The sequence below is a fragment of the Drosophila pseudoobscura genome, chromosome X (assembly GCF_009870125.1).
Source record: "Drosophila pseudoobscura strain MV-25-SWS-2005 chromosome X, UCI_Dpse_MV25, whole genome shotgun sequence".
NCBI classification, from domain to species: Eukaryota; Metazoa; Arthropoda; class Insecta; order Diptera; family Drosophilidae; genus Drosophila; species Drosophila pseudoobscura.
This window is the reverse complement of record NC_046683.1, coordinates 50,727,266-50,746,958: the sequence shown is the minus strand read 5'-3', so window position 1 is coordinate 50,746,958 and position 19,693 is coordinate 50,727,266. Positions and strand designations below refer to the sequence as shown.

Sequence of the window (19,693 nt, the reverse complement as noted above, 5' to 3'; positions counted from 1 at the left end):
GGGGGGCTATGAAACGGAAGAAGGAGTAATGGAAGAGAAATGCAAGGAAATTGAATAAAAAGGCATGTGCTCTCAGAAGAAGTAGAAACAGTAAAGCTATGATAAATCCACAGGAAATCCTCTCTTGTTCGTAGCGACAGTAGATCTTTACGCTCATGGGAATGGGGGCCATCTCATAAACAGCTATCTTTCTCTCTCTCCTAAATCATCGAAATTCCCTCTTTTTATTGTTAGATGTTTTTGCTTTTCTCTAAGTGTCTGCGTCCGACACACAAAAGTAGCTCTCTCTCTCTAGGGGCCCTCTACAGAGGCTTCTCCCTCTCCATTGGCCCTCTCCCGCTGCAGGCTCGTTAACACTTTTCCCAGCAGCAGCAGCAGCAGCAGAAGCAGCTTATTTATTGCATATCAAGTGACGCCTCAATCCCAGGGCAGTCCATGCAACACCGCCACCAGAAGAAGAAGCAGAAGAAAGGGGCGCTGGTAGCCAACTGTCCGATGGGTCTGTCCGTCTCCATTCTCCATCGTTTCTGCCAGGCCAAATGATGTCGTCAACGTCGCTTCAGAAATGTTTTGGCATAAATTAAACAAGGCCGCCGCACTCTCGACTCCATTCCTCGGGCCTGGTTCCCGGGCATTGTCCAGATGGAGATGCAGGAGGAGAAGGAGGAAAACGAGGAGAAGGAGGGTGTTGCCCCATTGGGGGACCGTTCTCGTTCCCGTTCTCCTCCCTTCCCTTTCCTTCCGCTGTTTGCATTGCATTTTGTCACACGTGGAGAGCTCAAAAAGCGACGCCAATTTGTCTGAAATGTTTTGAATTCTAAGCGCTTCTGAAGAGGAGAACAGGACGATGACAGGGGGAGAAGGGAACTGCAGGAGGGGGAGGGATAGGGGGAGGTGGAGTATATATCAGGATGGGGGACTGGCTGATGATGGCCAGATCTTGATGGGGCATGCGGATGTGTTGCTGGCGTTGAATGCGGGATTCTGTGTGCCCTTTGTGTCGTCTGCCATATTTACCTAGTGGAGCGTACTCCTGGCTGAATGTGTGGCAGGTTGCAGGTTCCCTGAAGAGTCCCCGGGCTATTTGGCCAGCTCCAGCTCTACCGCATCCTCCGCTCTGACGTTTGATTTTTCCATTTTGGTACCACTACCCACCCCCCCACGGCGAGAGTCAATCAATCCATGCCCCCCCAGTTCCACTCTCACTCCCACTCCCTGTCTCTCTCCCTCTTCCGTGTGAATTATGTGGCGATAAAGTTGGTGCAGAACGGTGCAGGATTGGTGCACGGTGCAACTTGTTACCCATATTGTGTGGCAGCAGCATCAGCAGCAGCAGCAGCCTGAAAGCGAAACACCTGCTGCAGATGCCACAGTCTGTCCAGGGTCCAGGGCCAGCTCCAGGGTCTGTCGTCTCTCTGCGGACCACAGGACCCATAGCCATAGCCATAGCCATAGCCATAGCCAGGGCCAGGGCCGCGGCCAGGCCAGGCGGCTGGTCTCTTCCCTCACACACGCTGATCTTATCGCCGCTGCACTGCACACACCCTAAACGAAAGAGTTCGCCCCAAAAAAAGAGAACAAAACTTGAGTGGCTGGGGTGGGTGGTGCGAGGGGGAGACAAGGAGAACAGAAGAATTGCGCGACTTCTTCACTCCCCCTCAATTTCGTGGGCTGCTGTGCTACACCAACACCAATACCAACAACAAGACCAACAACAACACCAACACCAACACCAATGGCCAGCGATTATCTCTTCGCTGACTTCGACAATGATGATGATGACGATGATGTTGTTGTGCTTCTCTCACTAGCTGCGAGAATGATGGGGATGATGGGGATGATGATGATGAAGATGCTTTTATGCTCTCACTGACCATCACAACGATTATGGTGCTCTTATGCTCCTGAGCAGGGGCCCAATGAGCAGGATTTGCTATTTGAATAAGGTGGGGCAGAGTTGCCTTTCGCTCTTGTGTGCAACGAGGAAAGGAAACAGAAATTACGAGTTATTTCTGGCCATTCCTCACCCTATTTAAATACACCTTGCACGTGAGAATGATCATTATGATTTTGAGCTCCTCGCGCTGCCTTGGCCTTGGGCATTATGCTGACTGTCTCCACTTGCACCTCCTCCTTCTCCTCCTTCTCCTCTATCTCCTCGCTCTATCTTTCTCTTGGCGTTTCTGTTTTTGTCGCTGATTCGTTGCCCATTACCTCTAGCACCAGTTCTTATGTTTTTTTTTCCTTCGCTTTTGCTTTTGCTTTGGCCATTTGCTCCTGGCTCTCCTGCTCCGTGGGTCTCTCCTGGTTCTCTTCTCCCCCTTTTCCTGGGACTGGCAATGGGACTCGGCCAAGTCAAGGGCCTCGGCTCGCCTCATTGTCTGGCCACGATGCGGCTGGCCAAGAAGCCGGTGGATGTTGGCCCCGCTAATTTCACCTTTTCACAGATCTCCCTGCCTCCGTTGTCCCTCCACCTCTGTCGGGTTGCTCCTTTTGCAATGTTCGCTGTGGAGTTTGTGTGTGGGTTGCAGCTCAGGCGCATTCCTGGGCCACAGTTTCAACGTCTTCTGGTTCTTGAGAATTGAATTTTAACGATGGCATATGCCCTATGACGTTACGTTTGAGCTGAACTGATATTTTATACGTCCGATTAATCATATCACCGCAATGTTTTACTCTTAAATTGTTTTTGTAGTGGAAATAAATGACAATTCTAAAAATACTTGGCATAAGAAACGCTCTAAGCCCTCAAAATGCAAAAAAACTTCTCTAGAGTGTATTCAAAATTCCACATTAAGCATCACTTCACTTCCTCACTTTTGCTGCTGTCTTGGCTTGTGGGAGGCTCATGAAAAATTGAGCAAGTGCCGCACTTGCAATTTCAACAGCTCATCTGCCGCAGCGCCGACCAATTTCTTGCCCCAAACTCCAGTCTTCAGACTTCGACTCTCAGCTTCATCTTCAGCTTCAGCTTCGGCTCCGGCAGTGGGCTGCTGACAGACCTCGGAAATTGTGAAATCCTTGGGCTTTTGGATGGGTTCTGGGCCTTTGGCCCCTTGGTAGTTTTTTCAACCGGGGAGTGTCTTAAATTTTAGTTTTATTTTGCAGCAGAACAAACCAAAAGGAAACACTTTCCATTGCGGTTGGAATCCCAACAGCAAGGCAATTCCCCCTTGATTGTATTTTTGGGTGTGAATTATGCATAAATGAAAATTGGCAAACGAAACTGATTTAAAGTGTGGAAGAAAAACCATGGGAATCTGAAAGTTAATTGTGGAATTGAAAAAAGAGAGAAGCTCCGCACTTCCCCAATTGGTGGCTCAAGTTCCTCCACAGCTCACGATAGCCGTCGATACCTCCAATTATCGTTGACATTTGATCAGTCCAATTACTGGGGAAATGTCATCTTCAATAGGGAGATTCCTTCTTCCATTGAGGGCTCTTATTCCAAGATCGATTAGAACATTTGCAGTTCTGTCAATGACAAAAGCCACCTTCCTTCCTTTCTTCCTTCCTTCATCAAATGGTAGTCCTCCAAAAGTACGAATTCAATTACGTAGCTCAGCAGGAGACATCTCTCCATCCATCTGCATTTCTCTGTACGAAGAGAAATACCTCTTCTATGTCATGTCAATGACCAGGTTCTCAGAGCTCATCGCTTACTCACCTGGCGACCTGTCACCACCGACAGGAGCAGGAACGGGAATGGGAACGGGAACGGGAGCAGGGACTAGGACAGAGATAGGGACATCGACTACAGGGAGGCAAATGGGGCACAAAGACATAGTTCGAAAGATAAAGCTCTCTCCGGCATGAATATGCAGCTGATGTGCACTTTCCTCTCCTTTCCTTTCCATTCCTTTCCTATCCCTCCCATCCATCCATCTGTTCCATCCTTTGGTTTAGTCTATGCTATGGGTGCGCTTGCCTTAAGCTCCTGCTGCTCACATTCCTCACAGACGACAGTCTTTTGCACTTGCCCGTGCAGTTTGAATGCTCTACAAGAAGGCAGGCTATTATTGGTTTAGAGAGTAGTTTGTTAGATAAGGTGCTGCTTTTGAAAGTACTTCCATAAACTTTACCGAAAACTACTTTGAAGGCAAACTACTGGGCAAGGAATAGGTACTTTAAACCTTCTGAAAGAGCTGGGAAAATTTCCTAGATCTGAAGAAAATTCAACAGCTTATAAGTAGTCTAACAAGAATCTGCCTATGTCGGATTGAATTTCATATTGAAAATCCTTATATGTTTTTACAAAGGAAACTAAAAACCTTGATAGTCATAATCTTAAATCTTATCTGCATAATTCTACCAACATCTATATTATATAACTCTCATAGGAATGAGATCCCCGATGAGTCATTTAAGTAATCTACAAACCTCTGCACGCGACGTGTATTTTGTTTTTTCACTCTCGGGACCGAGCTTCAGTCCTGCTTGTGCACCCTGGCGCCGGTGGGCGATGAATAATTTTCGTAGGGTATCGAAACATTCGTCACTCCTTCCCCGATAGTTACTTCCGTTCTTGGCGTTGTTTTTGTTTTGGTTTTTGTTGAAGGAGGGAGTAAAAACATTGTAAAGCGAGTCATAGATTTCCGTTTGTGTGTGCCTCGGAAACAATGGCATTTTCATGTTGCACGTAAAACGAGAGAAAAATAAACCAAAACGGTGGCAGGAACAACAATTGATAACGACGCGTCGCTGCAAGAGACAAACGGAGGGCAGAGGACGATAGACACTCGCACAATATACTTTTAAGTGCAATTTCAATTCTACCATCGATATTGCACTGCCACTGCCACTGGCACTGGCCCTGGCGCCTTCTGCTAAGTGAACACAAAAAACGAATCACCACAGCGATACGAGTGGGAATATGGAAACCAAAGTGCCCCTAAAGATTGAGAATTTCGGTGGACTTCCTGTCAGAGATAAGCAGAGGGAAAGGTTCCGTTCCTCCCAGATTTGTATAAATAGTCGGGTAAACCTGAGGGAAAGACACAGTTCAACTGAAACCCTCAACATGGTAAGTAATCCACGAGAAAGAAAAGGTCTCTCCGGGTCTAACCATGGACTCTCTCCCCGACTTCTCCTCAAGCAATCTCTACGTCTACTGGTTATACTTTCTCTTCTGATGGCAACGGCTCGGGCCAGGATCATAGAGAGTGGAGCGGCGACTGAGCAGGAGATTGGTGCTTCCCCGGAAGCAGTCAAACCTGTGGAAGCAGTCAAACCCGTGGAAGTGGAGAAGCTAAAGGAAAACCAAGGCATTCAGGAGATTCAAGTGCCTGTCCAAGCAAACCAAGTGGTACAGGAGCGAAGCAAAGTGATCGAAGAGAACCAAGTGATCCAGGAAACTCCAGAAGCTAAGCCTGAAACCCACCAATCAGCTGGCAATGAAATACCCAAGGATCAGGCACCCATCGAGAAAGTGGAAGGCCAAAGCCACCAACAGGCAGAGCAACAGAAGGAACAGCCACAGAAGGGAGAGGCAGTGCAGCCGAAGGGACAGTCAGAGCAACACAAGGGACAAATTAAAGGTCGCGAGATCGAACTGGTCTTCGAGCAGCCCGGACAAACCCTGCTGCAGTACGAGAATGTGGGCCAGCTCCAAGGACAGCTACCCAATCTGGACAAGATCTTCAAGTATCCGGGAGCCCAGCAGCTGAATGCCAGCGATGTACAGTACGCGCATCTCTTCAACAAGTTCCAGACGGCCCCTAGGGTGGAGTTCGTGCCCACACTGAACACGACGGGCGCCAATGTCACACAGCACATACACAACCACACGCACTACTACCAGAACCAGAAGAAGCCATTCCCCTTCCTGCCCAATCTCTTCGAGAAGCAGGAGACGACCTATGTGAACCGCACCTCTCCCTCGGGCAACGTGACCTACGTGTACGAGGAGGGAAAGCCGTCGGGAGGAGGCGCCTTCCCATTCCCTGCACTGCCCAATCCCTTTACCGATTTCCCCAAGGTCGTGGGCCTCAGTCTGGTGCTGCTGCCGAATCCCTTCTACAAGGGACAGTCGTCCAGTGCCAATGATCCTTCTGTAAGTCCCACCGAACCCACGAAAGCATATAACTACTTTGAGAAGTTCCGCGGCTTTGCCGATGAGTCATCCTCCAATCAGCAGCAGAAGGCCGGAAACCGTTTCTACTTGATCTCCAATCCCCTGCTGAACCACGGCTCCGAGGAAGGTCGCGGCGAGAAGGTCCAGAACACGAATGTCCTGCTGCCAGTCAATCTGGCTGCCTTGCCGCTTCTGGTGCCTGCCCCAGAGACCAACCAGGAGACGGCACCCAAGCAGGAACCGACTGTGGGCCACATAAAGATCGAGGATCTGCTCAAGACATCCAAGTTCTATGTGGGACAGCCGCTGCAGTTCCAGCCGGTCAATGGCAATGGCATCGGCGTCGGCAGCGGTCAGAAGCAGACCCAGGATGCAGCCATTCGGCAGTTGATTCTCACACAATTCAACCAGCAACAGCAGCAGCTGCAACAACAACTGAAGCTGCCCCTTAAGGACGAACGTCGCTCACAGTCTGCTGCCGTCCCTGTGGAGGAGGGCGAGGAGAGCTCTGTCCTGTTTGCAGTGGAGATACCCAAACCCATCTACCGCTTCTTCAAGGGGATCTTCGGGGGATTCTCGGGCTAACTAAAAGAACTTCCAATGACCCACAGAAAACACCAAGCAACGACCAAGGAACCCTTCTAATACATAGATTTAATTATTTTTTTTTTTTTACTAAAAACTAAACCCCGCTCCTCATGGTATCCTTATGATTACCATCTCATCTTCATGCAAAATATTAAAAAATACCACTCAAAAAAATCAATAATCATTCCTTCAGGAAATTCTAAACTTAAACAATGCAAAGATTCTCCTTAAGAAGTGTCCCAGCCAGGTGTCTAATTAAATTGGAGAAAATCTTTAAATTAGATTTCCACCTGCTCTCAAGGAAACATCTTTAATTCAGGAACACATTAATGAGGTTTCCCCCCAGAAGAAAACTCATGCAAATATGATAAATGTGTGCATTTAGGAATCATTTTCCAGGCATCACTCTCCCCCCTCGTTCAGCTCCCCTCTTGTGGGGTGGTAGCGCACATATTAGGTTATCATCATAATCAAAATGTGAGAAAACCCATCCACAGATGGAGAGATGGAGCCATTATGCAAAATATATAAACACACTCGTACGTACATATATTCCACACAAATGCATTCATGACTCCTGGAGCAGACCTTGTCCCTGCTCTGCCCTGCCCTGCCCTGCCCTATCCCTTCGGATGTCAGTATTTTCATTTCATTTCGTTTGCTGAAAGAGAAGGACGCTCGGAATGCGGACGTATGTATCTGTGTGCATATGTACGTATATCCTTTTGCCGTTTGCCATTTTAATGAATACATAATTAGTCTTTTTGCCAAGTTTCCTTCCACTCGTTCCCTCTATCCTATCCTAGTATTGCTGCTGTTGCTATTGCTGCCACTGCTCCTGCTCCTCCTCCACCTCCTCCACCTACTTCTAGAGCTTCTGCTGCTGCTGTTGCACCTGTTCAAATCATTTCACATCTCTCTGAATTTAATGCTCATGCAGCGGCACGTTCTGACCATGGATGCTGCATGTGGCAGTGGTTCTCCTCCTCCTGCTCCTCCTGCTCCTGCTCCTTGCTCCTCCTTCTCCACATATTGGTTCACTTTATACTTTCATGCAATATGGAGATAATGTTTGCTCTTCGGGAGTGAGAGCAGCAGCAGCAGCATCAGGCACATAATTGCCAGGATTACGCTGGCTCATAAAGTTTTCGCCGAGCATTGTGCAATTGTGTTTGCCTTTCACTTCAATATCCTGGGGGAAAATCATAGAGAGAGAGAGAGAGAGAGATGTTTGGTTTATTTAATATTTAATTGATTTCATGGACTGTTTTTTCCATTAGCCCTGGCAAGATCCATTCTCCATTCCCCAACCCCCATTCTCCATTCTCAGGTGCTCCACAGTGGTCATTGTCCTGTGCAGCGTTCTGGAGCAGTAGCCCCAACCTAATTCCACCACGGATTGGTTCAGTATTTAAATAAATTCTCCATCGATTGGTACGTGCCACAGGACCGCAATAGCCGCGGCCTGCGGATCAGCCCCCACTTATCAGCATCATTTTCCGGCGGCTCCCACGCGGCGTATAGTTAATAATCTTCTCTCGATATAAAAGCCGACTTTAAACTGTGCGAAAGGGAAGCTGTGGAAAAAAGGGAAATAAATTAATAACTCAAGTTCATGTTGTAAGCCGCATCCCTTGCTGGGCAGGCAGGCAGGGCAGGCGGGGCAGGACTTGTGCCGAGGCCCCCAAGTTTATTACTCAAAGGAATTGGACAGCGCCCCAAAAGTAGCAGCGGCAGCGGATGCCCATAAATATATCATGAAATCAAAAACTTTGCCACAACTTCTGCCACTGCTACTGCTACTGCGTCTGCTTCTTCTTGTGCTGCCTGCCACTTTGTTGGCTGTTCTTTTTGATTGGGGCGCCACTTCGAACCACACTTTCTGACCCCCACCCGTAAGCTTGCGTGTAAACGTGTGGGCCAAAGTGCTGGCCACACGAACAGCACAGAACAGAACAGAACACAGGAACAACATCCCTCTCTTCAGCTGAAAAGCAGAGGAGTAATGCGTTTCCGTTTCCGGTCCCCAGATCCTTCCTGCTGCTCCGTGGTGCTCCTTGCTTGCCACTCAATTCAATAAAACTTGTGTCCATTTCATTTAAAATTCTCTATTCTATCTCCTCGGTGAAGGAGCAGCCAGGACTCTTTTGGACTCCTCCGCTCGTTCCTCCTCTGTGTTCTGGGTTCTGTGGGCTGTGGGTTGCCTGCTGCTCCATGGTCTCGCCTCGCAAATTAATGGTGTTAAAATTAGTGCCGTAGACGGAGCCCAGCCCGCATCATCCTTCTGGCCCCTGGCGGTAGAGGGAAACTTTGCCATTTGGCACTCTCTTCTATTTATTTAGTTGTCACTTTGTTGAAAATTATGCCTGCTGCCTGCCTGGTTGTTGCTTCTTCGCGCGACACGTGTAACTGGGGAGCAGGTTCTGCCCAGAAAACTCACCTTAAAGTTTTCATTCTGCCCAGAACTTTTGACTAACTTTTTTACACCCAACTTCTTACCTTCCTTCTTTCCTTCACTCTTTCAGGCTCGACTCAGGAACGTCGCTTTTTTGGTATCCTACGTTCGACCAAACGGAAAGAAGGTAAGTGGGGACTTCTGCTGGGGGGAGGGTAAAGAGAGGTAAAGAGATACCCGAAGAACCGTAAACCGTAAACCGAGAACGGAAAACCGAAAATTTGCCTAATGAAACCAATTAGGCAAACAGCAAAATGGCCAAAAATTGTGGCTGTCAAAAAATGGAATGAAAATGAAAAATCAAAGGCCAGACAAAGGGTAAACAAGCCGGCAGCCGCTGTGTGAGAAAAAGGGAGAGTGAAAATGGTGCAAATGTGAGGCAAAAGTGGGGATTGGCTCAATTACGGAATGAACACACAACAGAACGAGAAACAGACACAGACACAGAATCCCCGGAAAAGTTTGCGTTGATTGATGGATGATTTTGCATACACGAGTGTGTAAATGTTTTGTGGTACTTCCAACAAATGAGATATGTAGAAGATAAAACATTTACAATATTGTCCCATAATTGCAACAATTGATGGCCCTTGAAGTTGTACCGTTATTTAATGAAATAGCCAGGAAGGGTATCCAGATTTAGAGTAGATCATTCAGATGTGCCAATTCTGACGAGGATGGAGGATAGAATAGGCTGGAGTGTGGAGTGTGGAGTGTGGAGCGTGGAGTTTGTGCCATGCAGAAAGCCATTTGCCAAAATCAATACATTTATTTAGACCGCAGGCCAGAGAGCAGGCTGGCAGGCCAAAAGCCAAAGCGAAAAGCAAATCAAATACTCGTACACAAGAACACGAGAACGAGAACGAATGCGAATGCGAATGCGAGAACAAGCGACCCACAAATGTATTTAGCATTTGGTGGAGCATTTTCTAGTGCAGCCAAATATTGTAAAGGTAACTTGACCACCGGTTACTCCATCCTCCATCCTCCATGCCCCATGCTCCACTCTGCACTCTGCACTCCAGTCTCCATCTGCATCTCTGTGCCTACATTCGTGGCGACTGTAGCGACTGCCTATTTGGTTTTGGCCAAATCGTTTTACGCTTTGTTGCCGCCAGGCATTCGGGCCCCAGCCAGGATGCAAATATGTGCAAAGGCTTAACGTATCCAATAATGCCAGAGTAGAAGTGGGAGTAGCAGTAGGAGTAGGAGATGGAGATGGAGATGGAGCAGAATGCCAGGAGATGGAGCCACAGCCGGAGCTGATGGACAAAGCTCTGTGGAGCTCAACCCGTCATCATTGGACTCTGGTGGACGTAAGCAGCTCAGTCGCTCAGTTGTTTAGCTGCTCATCTATACGGTTGAATTTGATACCCTGCATAAGGCCTGTTCTTGGGGGTATAAGAGGCACGAGGAACGTAGCTGAGAGAAGAAATCTATTGGTTTTGGCCTTTTCTTCTTAGAATCCATATAGGCTAGTAAATAAATAGGAATGAGAAATGAGCTACAATCGATAATAACAATAGATATAGATGGAAATTACACTTAAAAATAATCAGAAATCGGTCAAAACTAGACATAATCGATACAAATTTGAGACGATGTATGAGACATATATATGAGAAATGGGAGGCAATCAAGCCCAAGAAATAATCGAGGGTATCCAATAGTCGTAATGGCATTCTATGGCATCATTGATGATGGAACTTTACCACGTGCCGGGTGGATTAGGTGCGGCTTAAAGCCTAACAACTTCATTTGATCTCTGAGGGCCATACAGCTCTCAGCTCTCTCTCCCTCTCGCTCCATCTCTCTCTCTGTCTCTGTCCCTCTCTCTCTCTCTGCTGTGTCCCCTTTGCTGTCTGAGTGCAACAATGTTGCTGCTGCTGCTGCTGTGGGTCTCTGTGGTGGTGCGATTTATATCGGTGGACTTAAATGTCATTACCAGCTAAATGCCTTTAAATAGCCCACATCCATATCCACTGACCAGTTGGCGCCAGTCAAAAGTGCCATGCGGCCCACCCGTCGAGCAGCCGTCGAGGCCCAAGCGGCAGCCGGATCGGGTTCGGATTCAGATTCAGATTCGGATTCGGTTCTCAATTGTGGCCCAGGGCCATAGACCGGGCCCGGACCCGGGCCCGGGTAGACGCATTTATCATTTCGACCCGTGACGCGCTGTCGCCTTCAATTACACGCAAATTATTTTGCGCTCAGCGAGCGGCACCTGTGTTTGGGGCTGGCAGTTTGCCTGCAACTGTGGGGCGGATGGAAGGGGGCGGGGCAGGGGTGGGGAGGTGCGTCTTCCCAGAAGAGTGATCAATCTGCCTTATGTCAAACGGTGGCTAACTGATGCCAGTGATGCTCCAGTTCAAACGGCATCCCAGGCAGCGATTAAAATTGATTGATCAATGGCCTAATACTCATCCTAATACAAGTACTAGTACTAACACGAAACGAGCACGCATGGAACGATCTATCAGAAGTGGACAACCAACTGGCAAGGTGTTATCTTCATCTTGATACCAGTTCTAAGAGCTACAGATAGAGCTTAAGATAGACAGAGATGAACAGTGAAAAATGCAGGAAGAGTATCGCCAGAATGCTGGCTACACGTTCAGAGCCCAAAGAAGAAATTCCTCAACTGCTCTTGCAGTATGTCCAAAGGTGTACACATTTAGGATACCATACCCACTCTAGGGCTAAGTCATGGATCATGTCTTCTGACTTTAGAACGGTTGAACAGATCAAAAGAATCAAACCTAAAGGACACCTGTCTCTCCGTAGCAAAAACTATTCCTTACCACTCGTTCTCGTACTTATATCGCATTCATTCATTCATTCGGTCGTTCGGTCGTTCGTTCGCTCGCTCATTGGGGAATCGTTTCACTTAATTGTCCACTAAAATATGCGCCCCGGGCCGCGCCGCTCTCGAGTCGAGAGCTATGCAAATACTTGACGTTGGCCTCGAGTGCCCGACGGACTGCAGTCCTCTCTTTGCACTCGCCCCTGCGACTCCTTCTGGTTCTCTAATTAAACAATACAAATGCGGATTCAAAGTGGGATTCGGCGGGCAGTCGGAGACAAAGACACAAATTGCGAGCTTCATGGCTGAGGCGGCAAGTTTTTGGGATTGGAATTCGGGGAACTTGGGGGCTGCTTCGTCAACAATTTTGTAATTACTTTGGAGCCGCATGCAAATACAGGAGCTGCTGCTGCTGCAGGAAGAGGAATCATTCGGGAGGAATTTTATAATTAATCGGCAATGTTTTCCCACACGTAACTTTATTCACAACCAGCCATCTCGAACATCTATGAACTCGTCCTGCTCCTCGTCAAAGTCCGCCGCCATGGCATCCAAGGCATCCTCCCGTTCGTCGTGGCGCGAGTAATGATTGAAAATCATGTCCCGATGCGCCGGCACCACCTTGCCGCTCTCGCATCCGTGCATATCCTCGTACGTGATTTCGCCATGACCCATGCCCCCCATGCCCCCCATGCCCCCCATGCCCCCCAAGCCGCCGACGCCGCCCATGTCATAGCTGCCATAGCCACCGCCAGTTCCGCCGCCGACGATTCCTCCCTTTCCGTGTGTGGAGTAGCCGAGCACTTTGTAGACGGTTTGCTTGATCCCTCCGCCGCCGCCGCCGCCACCGCCACCGTGGGAGCCGTGGAGCGCCTTGTAGACCGTGTGGGTGTGATGGTGGGTCTTCACCTTGACGGGCACATGGATGATGAGGCGGCGGTGAGCGATGCGGCGTGCCTCGAGCCCTGTGGCCGCCAGCAGCAGCAGCATCAGAGCCAAGATGTTCCCAACCAACGGAGGTCGCTGCTGGGTTGGCTGTTTCGACAGAGAAAGGAGCTTTAAGAGTGTGTTCTACATCTGCCGATATGAGTACAGGAGTACAGTGTACAGTGAAGGGTCAACGGCCATGGTCAACCCATGCAACCCATGGTTCCAGCAAAGTGCTCCTGTACTCCCTGTACAAGCAACGGTTTCGCTTTAAAAGCTGACTCACTTTGGCCATTCTGTATTTGTTTAGTGGGTCCTTTAGTTGGTCCTTTAATTAATCCTGCAAGCTTATCCCACTATCTGACCACCGATTGGAGCGCGTTCGCTTTTCACACTGTGTGGGCCGTCGGGGATCCGTGGGGCTTTTATACGAAATGTTCATGTAATCAGGTTCAGTGCACCATGGCCGCGGCATGTGGCGTACTTTGCGGTCTCCATCCATCCATCATTATCATCACCGTCGGGCAGCAGCAGCAGCAGCAGCAGCAACAGCAGCAGCAGGAGTGTCGATTTCCATGCAGCTTCCATGGGCCGCCGACATTTGCATGTGCACCACATTACAGCAGCACAGTCGCGTCCAGAGTTACGTGTGTCTAATTATTGCTTACATGAGGTGGCAGAGGGGGCGCGGCTACTGCTGCTGTTCATTCGTGCGCTCCGAAAAAGCCGGCAAAACAATTTTCGCCACAGCTTCTTCTCTGCATCAGTGTCGTACACCCTGCTGCCTAAACGGAAGCCGCAATTGGTGACTGGCGCTGTAAGCCGATGCAATGGTAATGCTCGACACTGGAATCTCACATGCCATACATCGGAATCCACTCAAATCCACTCGAATTCAATCCAATCCAATCCAATTTGATCCGATCCACCCTCCAATTCATTTTGTTCAACATTTTATGCAATGCCGCGAAATGCGGAAAAGACATAGATTCGCGCTCGCCTTTGTTTTCCACTTAACCATGATTACGTTAATTAGCTGCCAAGCCTGTGAGTGCTGCACAGCGGGGGCATACATATATGTATACATTTGTATGTGTGTAAAAGTATATTGCGTATTAACATATGCATTTCATTACGCTGCGATCGATTACATTTGCATTAATATGTTGGACAAGCGCTCACCTACTTCGTTATGGTTGCTAAATAAATGAACGTGGCTGTTAGATCGTAGCTGTCAACGTATTATGTGACCAGCAGTGTTTTCTCTCTTTCTATTCTGTTAATCTTTGGAAGAGAGCAGAGCCGTTCTGGCATCCGTTCGAGAGAAGGAGACAACTGTAGACGGCGAGCATCACAGTAAAGGGCCGAATATTGTGCCTGGGCTATGATCTTCGTTAATTTGTTGGTTCCACTTAATATTCATGCCAATTAAGTAATCCCCCGGATAACTGGCTATAACTACAGTTATAGCGAGATTATATGCACTTCACATGCCCCAACCCTCCATTATATGAATTTAATATCGCGCACACAATGTGCAGTCGTAAAAAGTACAGGCAAACATACGAAAACTTACGCAAAATACTGCATGAATCTGCAGAAGAGGGCCCAGAGAGGGCATACGTAGGCCAGCCATATGCCGTAGCTAATAAAATGTGGCCCCCCTCCGAAAGTTTATCCTTTGCCACCACTCCGGCTGGACAGATAAACTGCAGTAATAAGTAAACTCCGAAATGCGTTGTGGAAAACGTGCGCCATGAATCCCATAACTTTATGGCAATGGGCCACACACTCTAATTGTCCCAGAACATGGCCACGCTTCCAGTGAGCAGGCAGGAGAGAGTGCGGCCTGGACCTGTACAACAGCAAGAGCGTTGAGCCCTTTACTCTTTCTCCACCCACGCTTCCGCTGCTCCTTCCTCCTCTTCTATGCAAGGTTTTCTCTGGGTGGAGTAATAATTTTGATCAACTTTTATAAGCGGCATCGTCCTCAACGTGTGCGAAGTGGGCTGGGGCTGGGGCTGGGCATGGGGTGTGGCGAAGGACGTCTAACAGCTGCATGAGCCCCTGACTTGTTGTTGTTTTAGTTGTTATGCCTAGCCATAAACTGCATGCGAAATTACCAAAAGAGAACACACACATACACACCCACTCGCTCTCTCTCTATCTCGCTCTGTCTTATGTTCAAGGGGAGATACAGTCAAGGGCACAAAAAGTTGCCTCATTTACAGCAATCTGGTTGAGCAGGATTCATGGCGGAATGGTTGGTGTAGATTTCCAGGGTTCAGGGAGGAGGATGCTGCTAATAAAATGAGGCGCCCCAAAACAGAGTCGAGGCGCTAACAATCCACAGCGGACAGGACCATGACCAGGAACAGGGACAGGGACAGAACCTTGCTCCGGAAAGTCCCATGCCCGGCAGTGAAACTACGAGTAACCCAACCCCAACGCAAGCCAAGTCGTAAATCCTGCCTCCTCGGCACGGCTATTGCCAAAACACCATCCCCCCCCCCACCATCGGCAACCGGATGACCCCACCCCACTACTCTGTGCACTATCCCGAACCCGTATCCGGGGCTAAGCAAACTCGTAAATTTGAGGAAATTACAACATGAAAGTCCTGCCTGGCATAGCGCGACTCTAAATTAAATAAAAATACGCTGGGGCGAGGCTGTGGAAATAGGTAGAGCATGGCATGGGATAGGATGGGCTACAATGGCCAGGGACAAGGGCTCTGGTCGGTCAAAACTTTCTGCACCTGTTGGCCAAACTCTGTGCATGTGGCAGGAGCAGGAGCAGTAGCAGGGGCAGAAGCAGGACGAGGCTCAGCAATCCCAAAAACCCGGCGTTAATTAAAGCTGCAACATAAGCTCCCACTGGACGCGCTGATCCTAGGGCGCGTCGAGTGTGTGGAAGTGAATCATGGGCATGGGGGGGGGAATGGAGGGGTAAACATGGGCTGGGGGCACTTGGGAGTGCGCGAGGCACAGATTTGTGTGGCGAAAGCAAAACTTTTGCCATCCGCTCGAGATTTATGTCAAACTAAAGCACTTGATGGCAGAATAGTTGGCATTTAATGGCTGCATTATTGGAGTTTGTTTGGAAAGTGCCGTAACTAATGGGTCACGGATCTATGCGCTTGGCGGAGAGCAAATTCGGATGCGGAATGGGGCTTAATGCGAACAAATCGCCATTTATCAGAACGGGAACTTTTGAAGCCACTTGCCGGCTGCTGCGCACAGGTGAGAGTCCAGGTGTCTCCTGGAGTCAATCGGTTTTATGTTGTGGTGGCAGTTGCTCTCTTTAGAGATGGTATGGACTTACCATCCCGTTTTCCATCTGTTTATTTCCTTCCCTGATCATTTCCAAGCTCAGATCAAGCGATTGTTTGTTGTAGGGAAAAATCCGCAAGCTCCGAAGGAATCTAATCTCTGTCTGAAAATGAACATTCTACCGCATCTGCCATTTCGTTCGTCTTAGCCTCCTTCTCGCTTTGGTTATGGCTCTGGCTCTGACTCTGACTCTGGCTCTGCCTTTGGCCCCAAGTCAAATGTTGCGCACATCAAACGGTTGCCCATCAAAGCCACCTGTGCATATCGAAGTATCCCTACTTCCTACTCCCCAAAGAGTAGGCCTCCTCCACAGCCGCTCGTCTAAACTAACGACGAGGCCGGGCCTGTGTGTGGTGTGCTCCCAATAGAATGAGAATGGAGCCAAGCCCTAAGGAGAGGCTCTTTCAGCTCTCTGGCAGCAGCTATGCAAGGCAATAAATTTCGATTACATAATTTGTAAATTGTTATAACCCGGCGATGAAATTACCATGAAATCTTTCACAAAGCATTAAAAAATCTGCCACTTCTGGCTGGCGGTGGATTCTGCTCTGTTCTGGCCTGTTCGGTTCTCTTCTGTTCATAAACTTTTATGGTGTTTGACTGTGGAGCATCTGACAAAAACAATGAGCGTTTTGGGCGCGTTCAGCATGTTAGCCATGAAACGAGGCCTCCTCCTCCTCCTCCTCCTTCGTTTGGGCCTACATTTTGGCGGGGGCCTTGCACTTCCTGCTTGGGTGGCCGGTTACGCATCAGTGAGCGCAATTTCATAGATGATTTCTGTAAGGCTGCGATTAGTTTTTATGCCCCAGCCACCCATTTGAATCTGATTCTGATTCTCTGTGGCAGGAGGGGCGGGAGGTCCAGGACCAGCCTTGAAATATGTAAGAGTATCCTCCTTCCTCTTTAATTAATGGCAAATTGAAAGAGAATCGTTTATCTAGCACTTGTTATCAGCCCGAGAGCCCGAGATTCTTTTGGAGGCTGTCGGGCTATGGCGGCCATGCCGGCCATGTCGGCTATGGGCCATAAATCAACAGCCAATTACAATAAAAATTTATCATGCACAATAAAAGCGTGGCATGGCGGAAAAAATGACGCAGAAATAATTTACATGGCGCATTTTTCACATTTTTCACAATTTTCAGCAAAGGAATTTATAACAATGTCCCCAAAGGGACAACCCCCGATAGAAGCTCCCCGTTCTTTTTGGCGGAAAGAAAGAAATTTTAATAAAGCACGCGGGCGGCATGTCAAAGGGAGACAAAGGACCCTGATGCCGAAAAGCAAAAGCGAAAGCAAAACCAAAACCAAAACCCGACTCTGGCCACGATTCCGGTTCCTGCAACGACTTCTTGTCCTGGCTTCCCTCTCCCGCTTGGAGATCTGCGATTTGCGTTTGAGCTCCCACTGGATGACACTCGAAGACATATTTGCTGGAGGGGCCAAAGTGCACTTGCGCTCCATCTGCGGCGCTCCTTAAAGCCCTTCGTTCGGAGCGCGCGGTTCATCAACATCTTGGCCAGCAAATCAAAGTGCGTTGCGCGTATTTTCCTTTCCGGCCATGTTGGTGTAGGTCCGGATTTGGCAACGGCTTTGGCGTTGGCGTTGGCTTTGGCTTTGGGTTCGGGCTCTGGCTCGGAGTTCAAGGTTCGGTTCTTCGGTTGAGATATTCTACTCTCTCCCCCTTTTCTTTCGTTACCCGGCATTCGCGTATTTCAATTTACATTCCGCCCCCAGGACTTATTGCTTTTTTGCTTTGATGTTTCCCCCGTCCTTGTGCCTTCCAGCAGCTAGTGGCTTTTAATGGAGCTCTTATTTGGGGGTAGCCCATGTCCTTTGACGCTTATCTTGACGCCAGTCCAGGACGAAGCGGCATTTGTCTTTTGTTAACTCGATTTCGCCTTGGCCCGAGCCGAGAACAACAGAGGCAGAGGCAGAAGCACAAGCAGAAGTCCAGCCACTTGGCCATATGTTGGAGTGGCTAGAAGTGCTCCTAGTTGGTCAATGAGGCATAAATACGCACTTGCCCAACAATTCCTTGACTGTCCTTGGCCATGCGGCTGCTCTCCCTACCTCTCTATCTCTCTATCTCACTATCTGTCTGCTTTTTGAATTCCAGTCTAAGGAACAGGAGTCTTGCAAAGAAAAAAGCTGTCTCCGGCTCCAAGTTTTCCCTAAGAAATGGAAAATAACTGGCTTTTGTTTGGAACTTATGGAATCTAAGAGATAAACACATTTTGAAGCCTGAATTGGGGACTGAAAAGGGACGAAAAGACATGGATTGAGGCATGTGGCATGGCGAATGAAGTCTAACGAACAAACTTCATGAATTCTTTGCAAAATAAATCACACAAAATTAATGTCCTGTGTCCTGTGCTGAGCCTCGATGAAACCAACTTTTGATTCCTGGCACCTTGTCAATTGTGTGGCCACACCTTTTGCACAGCTTTCCACGTGGGTCGTCCAACCACATCATTTAAATTTATTAAGGCCATAAAATGATATTTTTGTGGGGCTATGGGGCTATGGGGCTGTGAGCAAACGATGCTACAAATGGGCTCATAAATATTTAAAACCGCTTAAGACACACGCACCAAAACCGAAACGAACCGAACTGAGCCGAGCCGAACCGAACCCCACACCAACAGCAGAAAAGCTAACAAACGTTTAATTTTATTGCCATGGCCAGAAACCTCAACCCCCCGCCCCCCATCCATAGAAACAGCCCACAGACACACAGATACACAGACGACAACAACAACAAAAAGGGCTGCTCCTTTGGGCAGTCATGAGCATAAAAAAAGTTAATTCATTTTTGATCGCGTTCGGGAATCGCACCTATTGAAATCTTTGAAATGTCTTGACCACCCAAAGCCGAACAGGGCATTAAAAAGTCATAAAAATAGGCTTAATAGACCCCACATCACTCGACACTCCACACTCCACACACAGTCGAGACTCCATGGCGATCCCAGGAGGAACATCCACACCACCTGAAACCCTGGCTAATTGAAAAGCTAAAAAACTGAAATTTGTGTAAATTATTTGTGGCATAAATTTTCCTATTTGATGGGCCAGTGCCAGTGCCAGTGCCCATCCCATCCCAGTGCCCAGTGGTTGCAGTGGCAAGGCATATGTTGGCACCTGGTGAAGCTCTCTGCCTCCAACTCCAACCCAACTCCAATCTTCGACTTGTCAACAAGGATTGGGAGTTGCCTTGGACACTGTGGGGACACTGGGGGGATAGCTGACAGTCATGGAAGTTTATGCTGGATTTTATGATTTCTGGCGGGACAGGTTTGGTTTGGTGGTCGATTTGATGGGCCTGATCATGCGACTGGCACTGGCGATGATGGTCATTAAAGATTTGATGATCCTCCAGAAGCATTTTAATTTGTTTTGGCACCTCAGCAAGGTCCCATTCGATTTGAAGCGAATCGAAGTTCAATTTTAATTAAATCTCAACGAAATCAGAGTTTTATTTATTTGTCTGCCTGACTGCCGGACTGTCCGTG

The 19,693-nt window shown here is 48.4% G+C and overlaps 3 protein-coding genes across 4 annotated transcripts in view; 2 read left to right on the top strand and 1 right to left on the bottom strand.

The window, feature by feature from the left end:
• The window catches only part of LOC4813165 (uncharacterized), a 47,613-nt gene that overhangs the window by 20,599 nt on the left and 7,321 nt on the right, over positions 1-19,693 (top strand). For both annotated transcript variants that reach the window (XR_001453181.2, XM_001353698.4), the window contains one exon: positions 9,187-9,243. Coding sequence is in view for 1 of the 2 variants with exons in the window: in XM_001353698.4 (XP_001353734.4) it covers positions 9,187-9,243 (57 nt within the window). In the remaining variant the exon portion in view is untranslated. The remainder of the gene's footprint in view (positions 1-9,186; positions 9,244-19,693) is intronic.
• LOC4813914 (uncharacterized) lies at positions 4,859-6,823 on the top strand. Its single transcript, XM_001353696.4, has 2 exons — positions 4,859-5,023; positions 5,096-6,823. The coding sequence occupies exons 1-2, from the start codon at positions 4,874-4,876 to the stop codon at positions 6,656-6,658; spliced, it is 1,713 nt and encodes a 570-aa protein (XP_001353732.3). The 5' UTR covers positions 4,859-4,873; the 3' UTR covers positions 6,659-6,823.
• LOC4813164 (glycine-rich cell wall structural protein 1.8) lies at positions 12,371-13,386 on the bottom strand. Its single transcript, XM_001353697.4, has 2 exons — positions 13,133-13,386; positions 12,371-12,954 (listed from the first exon to the last, which is right to left on the bottom strand). The coding sequence occupies exons 1-2, from the start codon at positions 13,139-13,141 to the stop codon at positions 12,403-12,405; spliced, it is 561 nt and encodes a 186-aa protein (XP_001353733.3). The 5' UTR covers positions 13,142-13,386; the 3' UTR covers positions 12,371-12,402.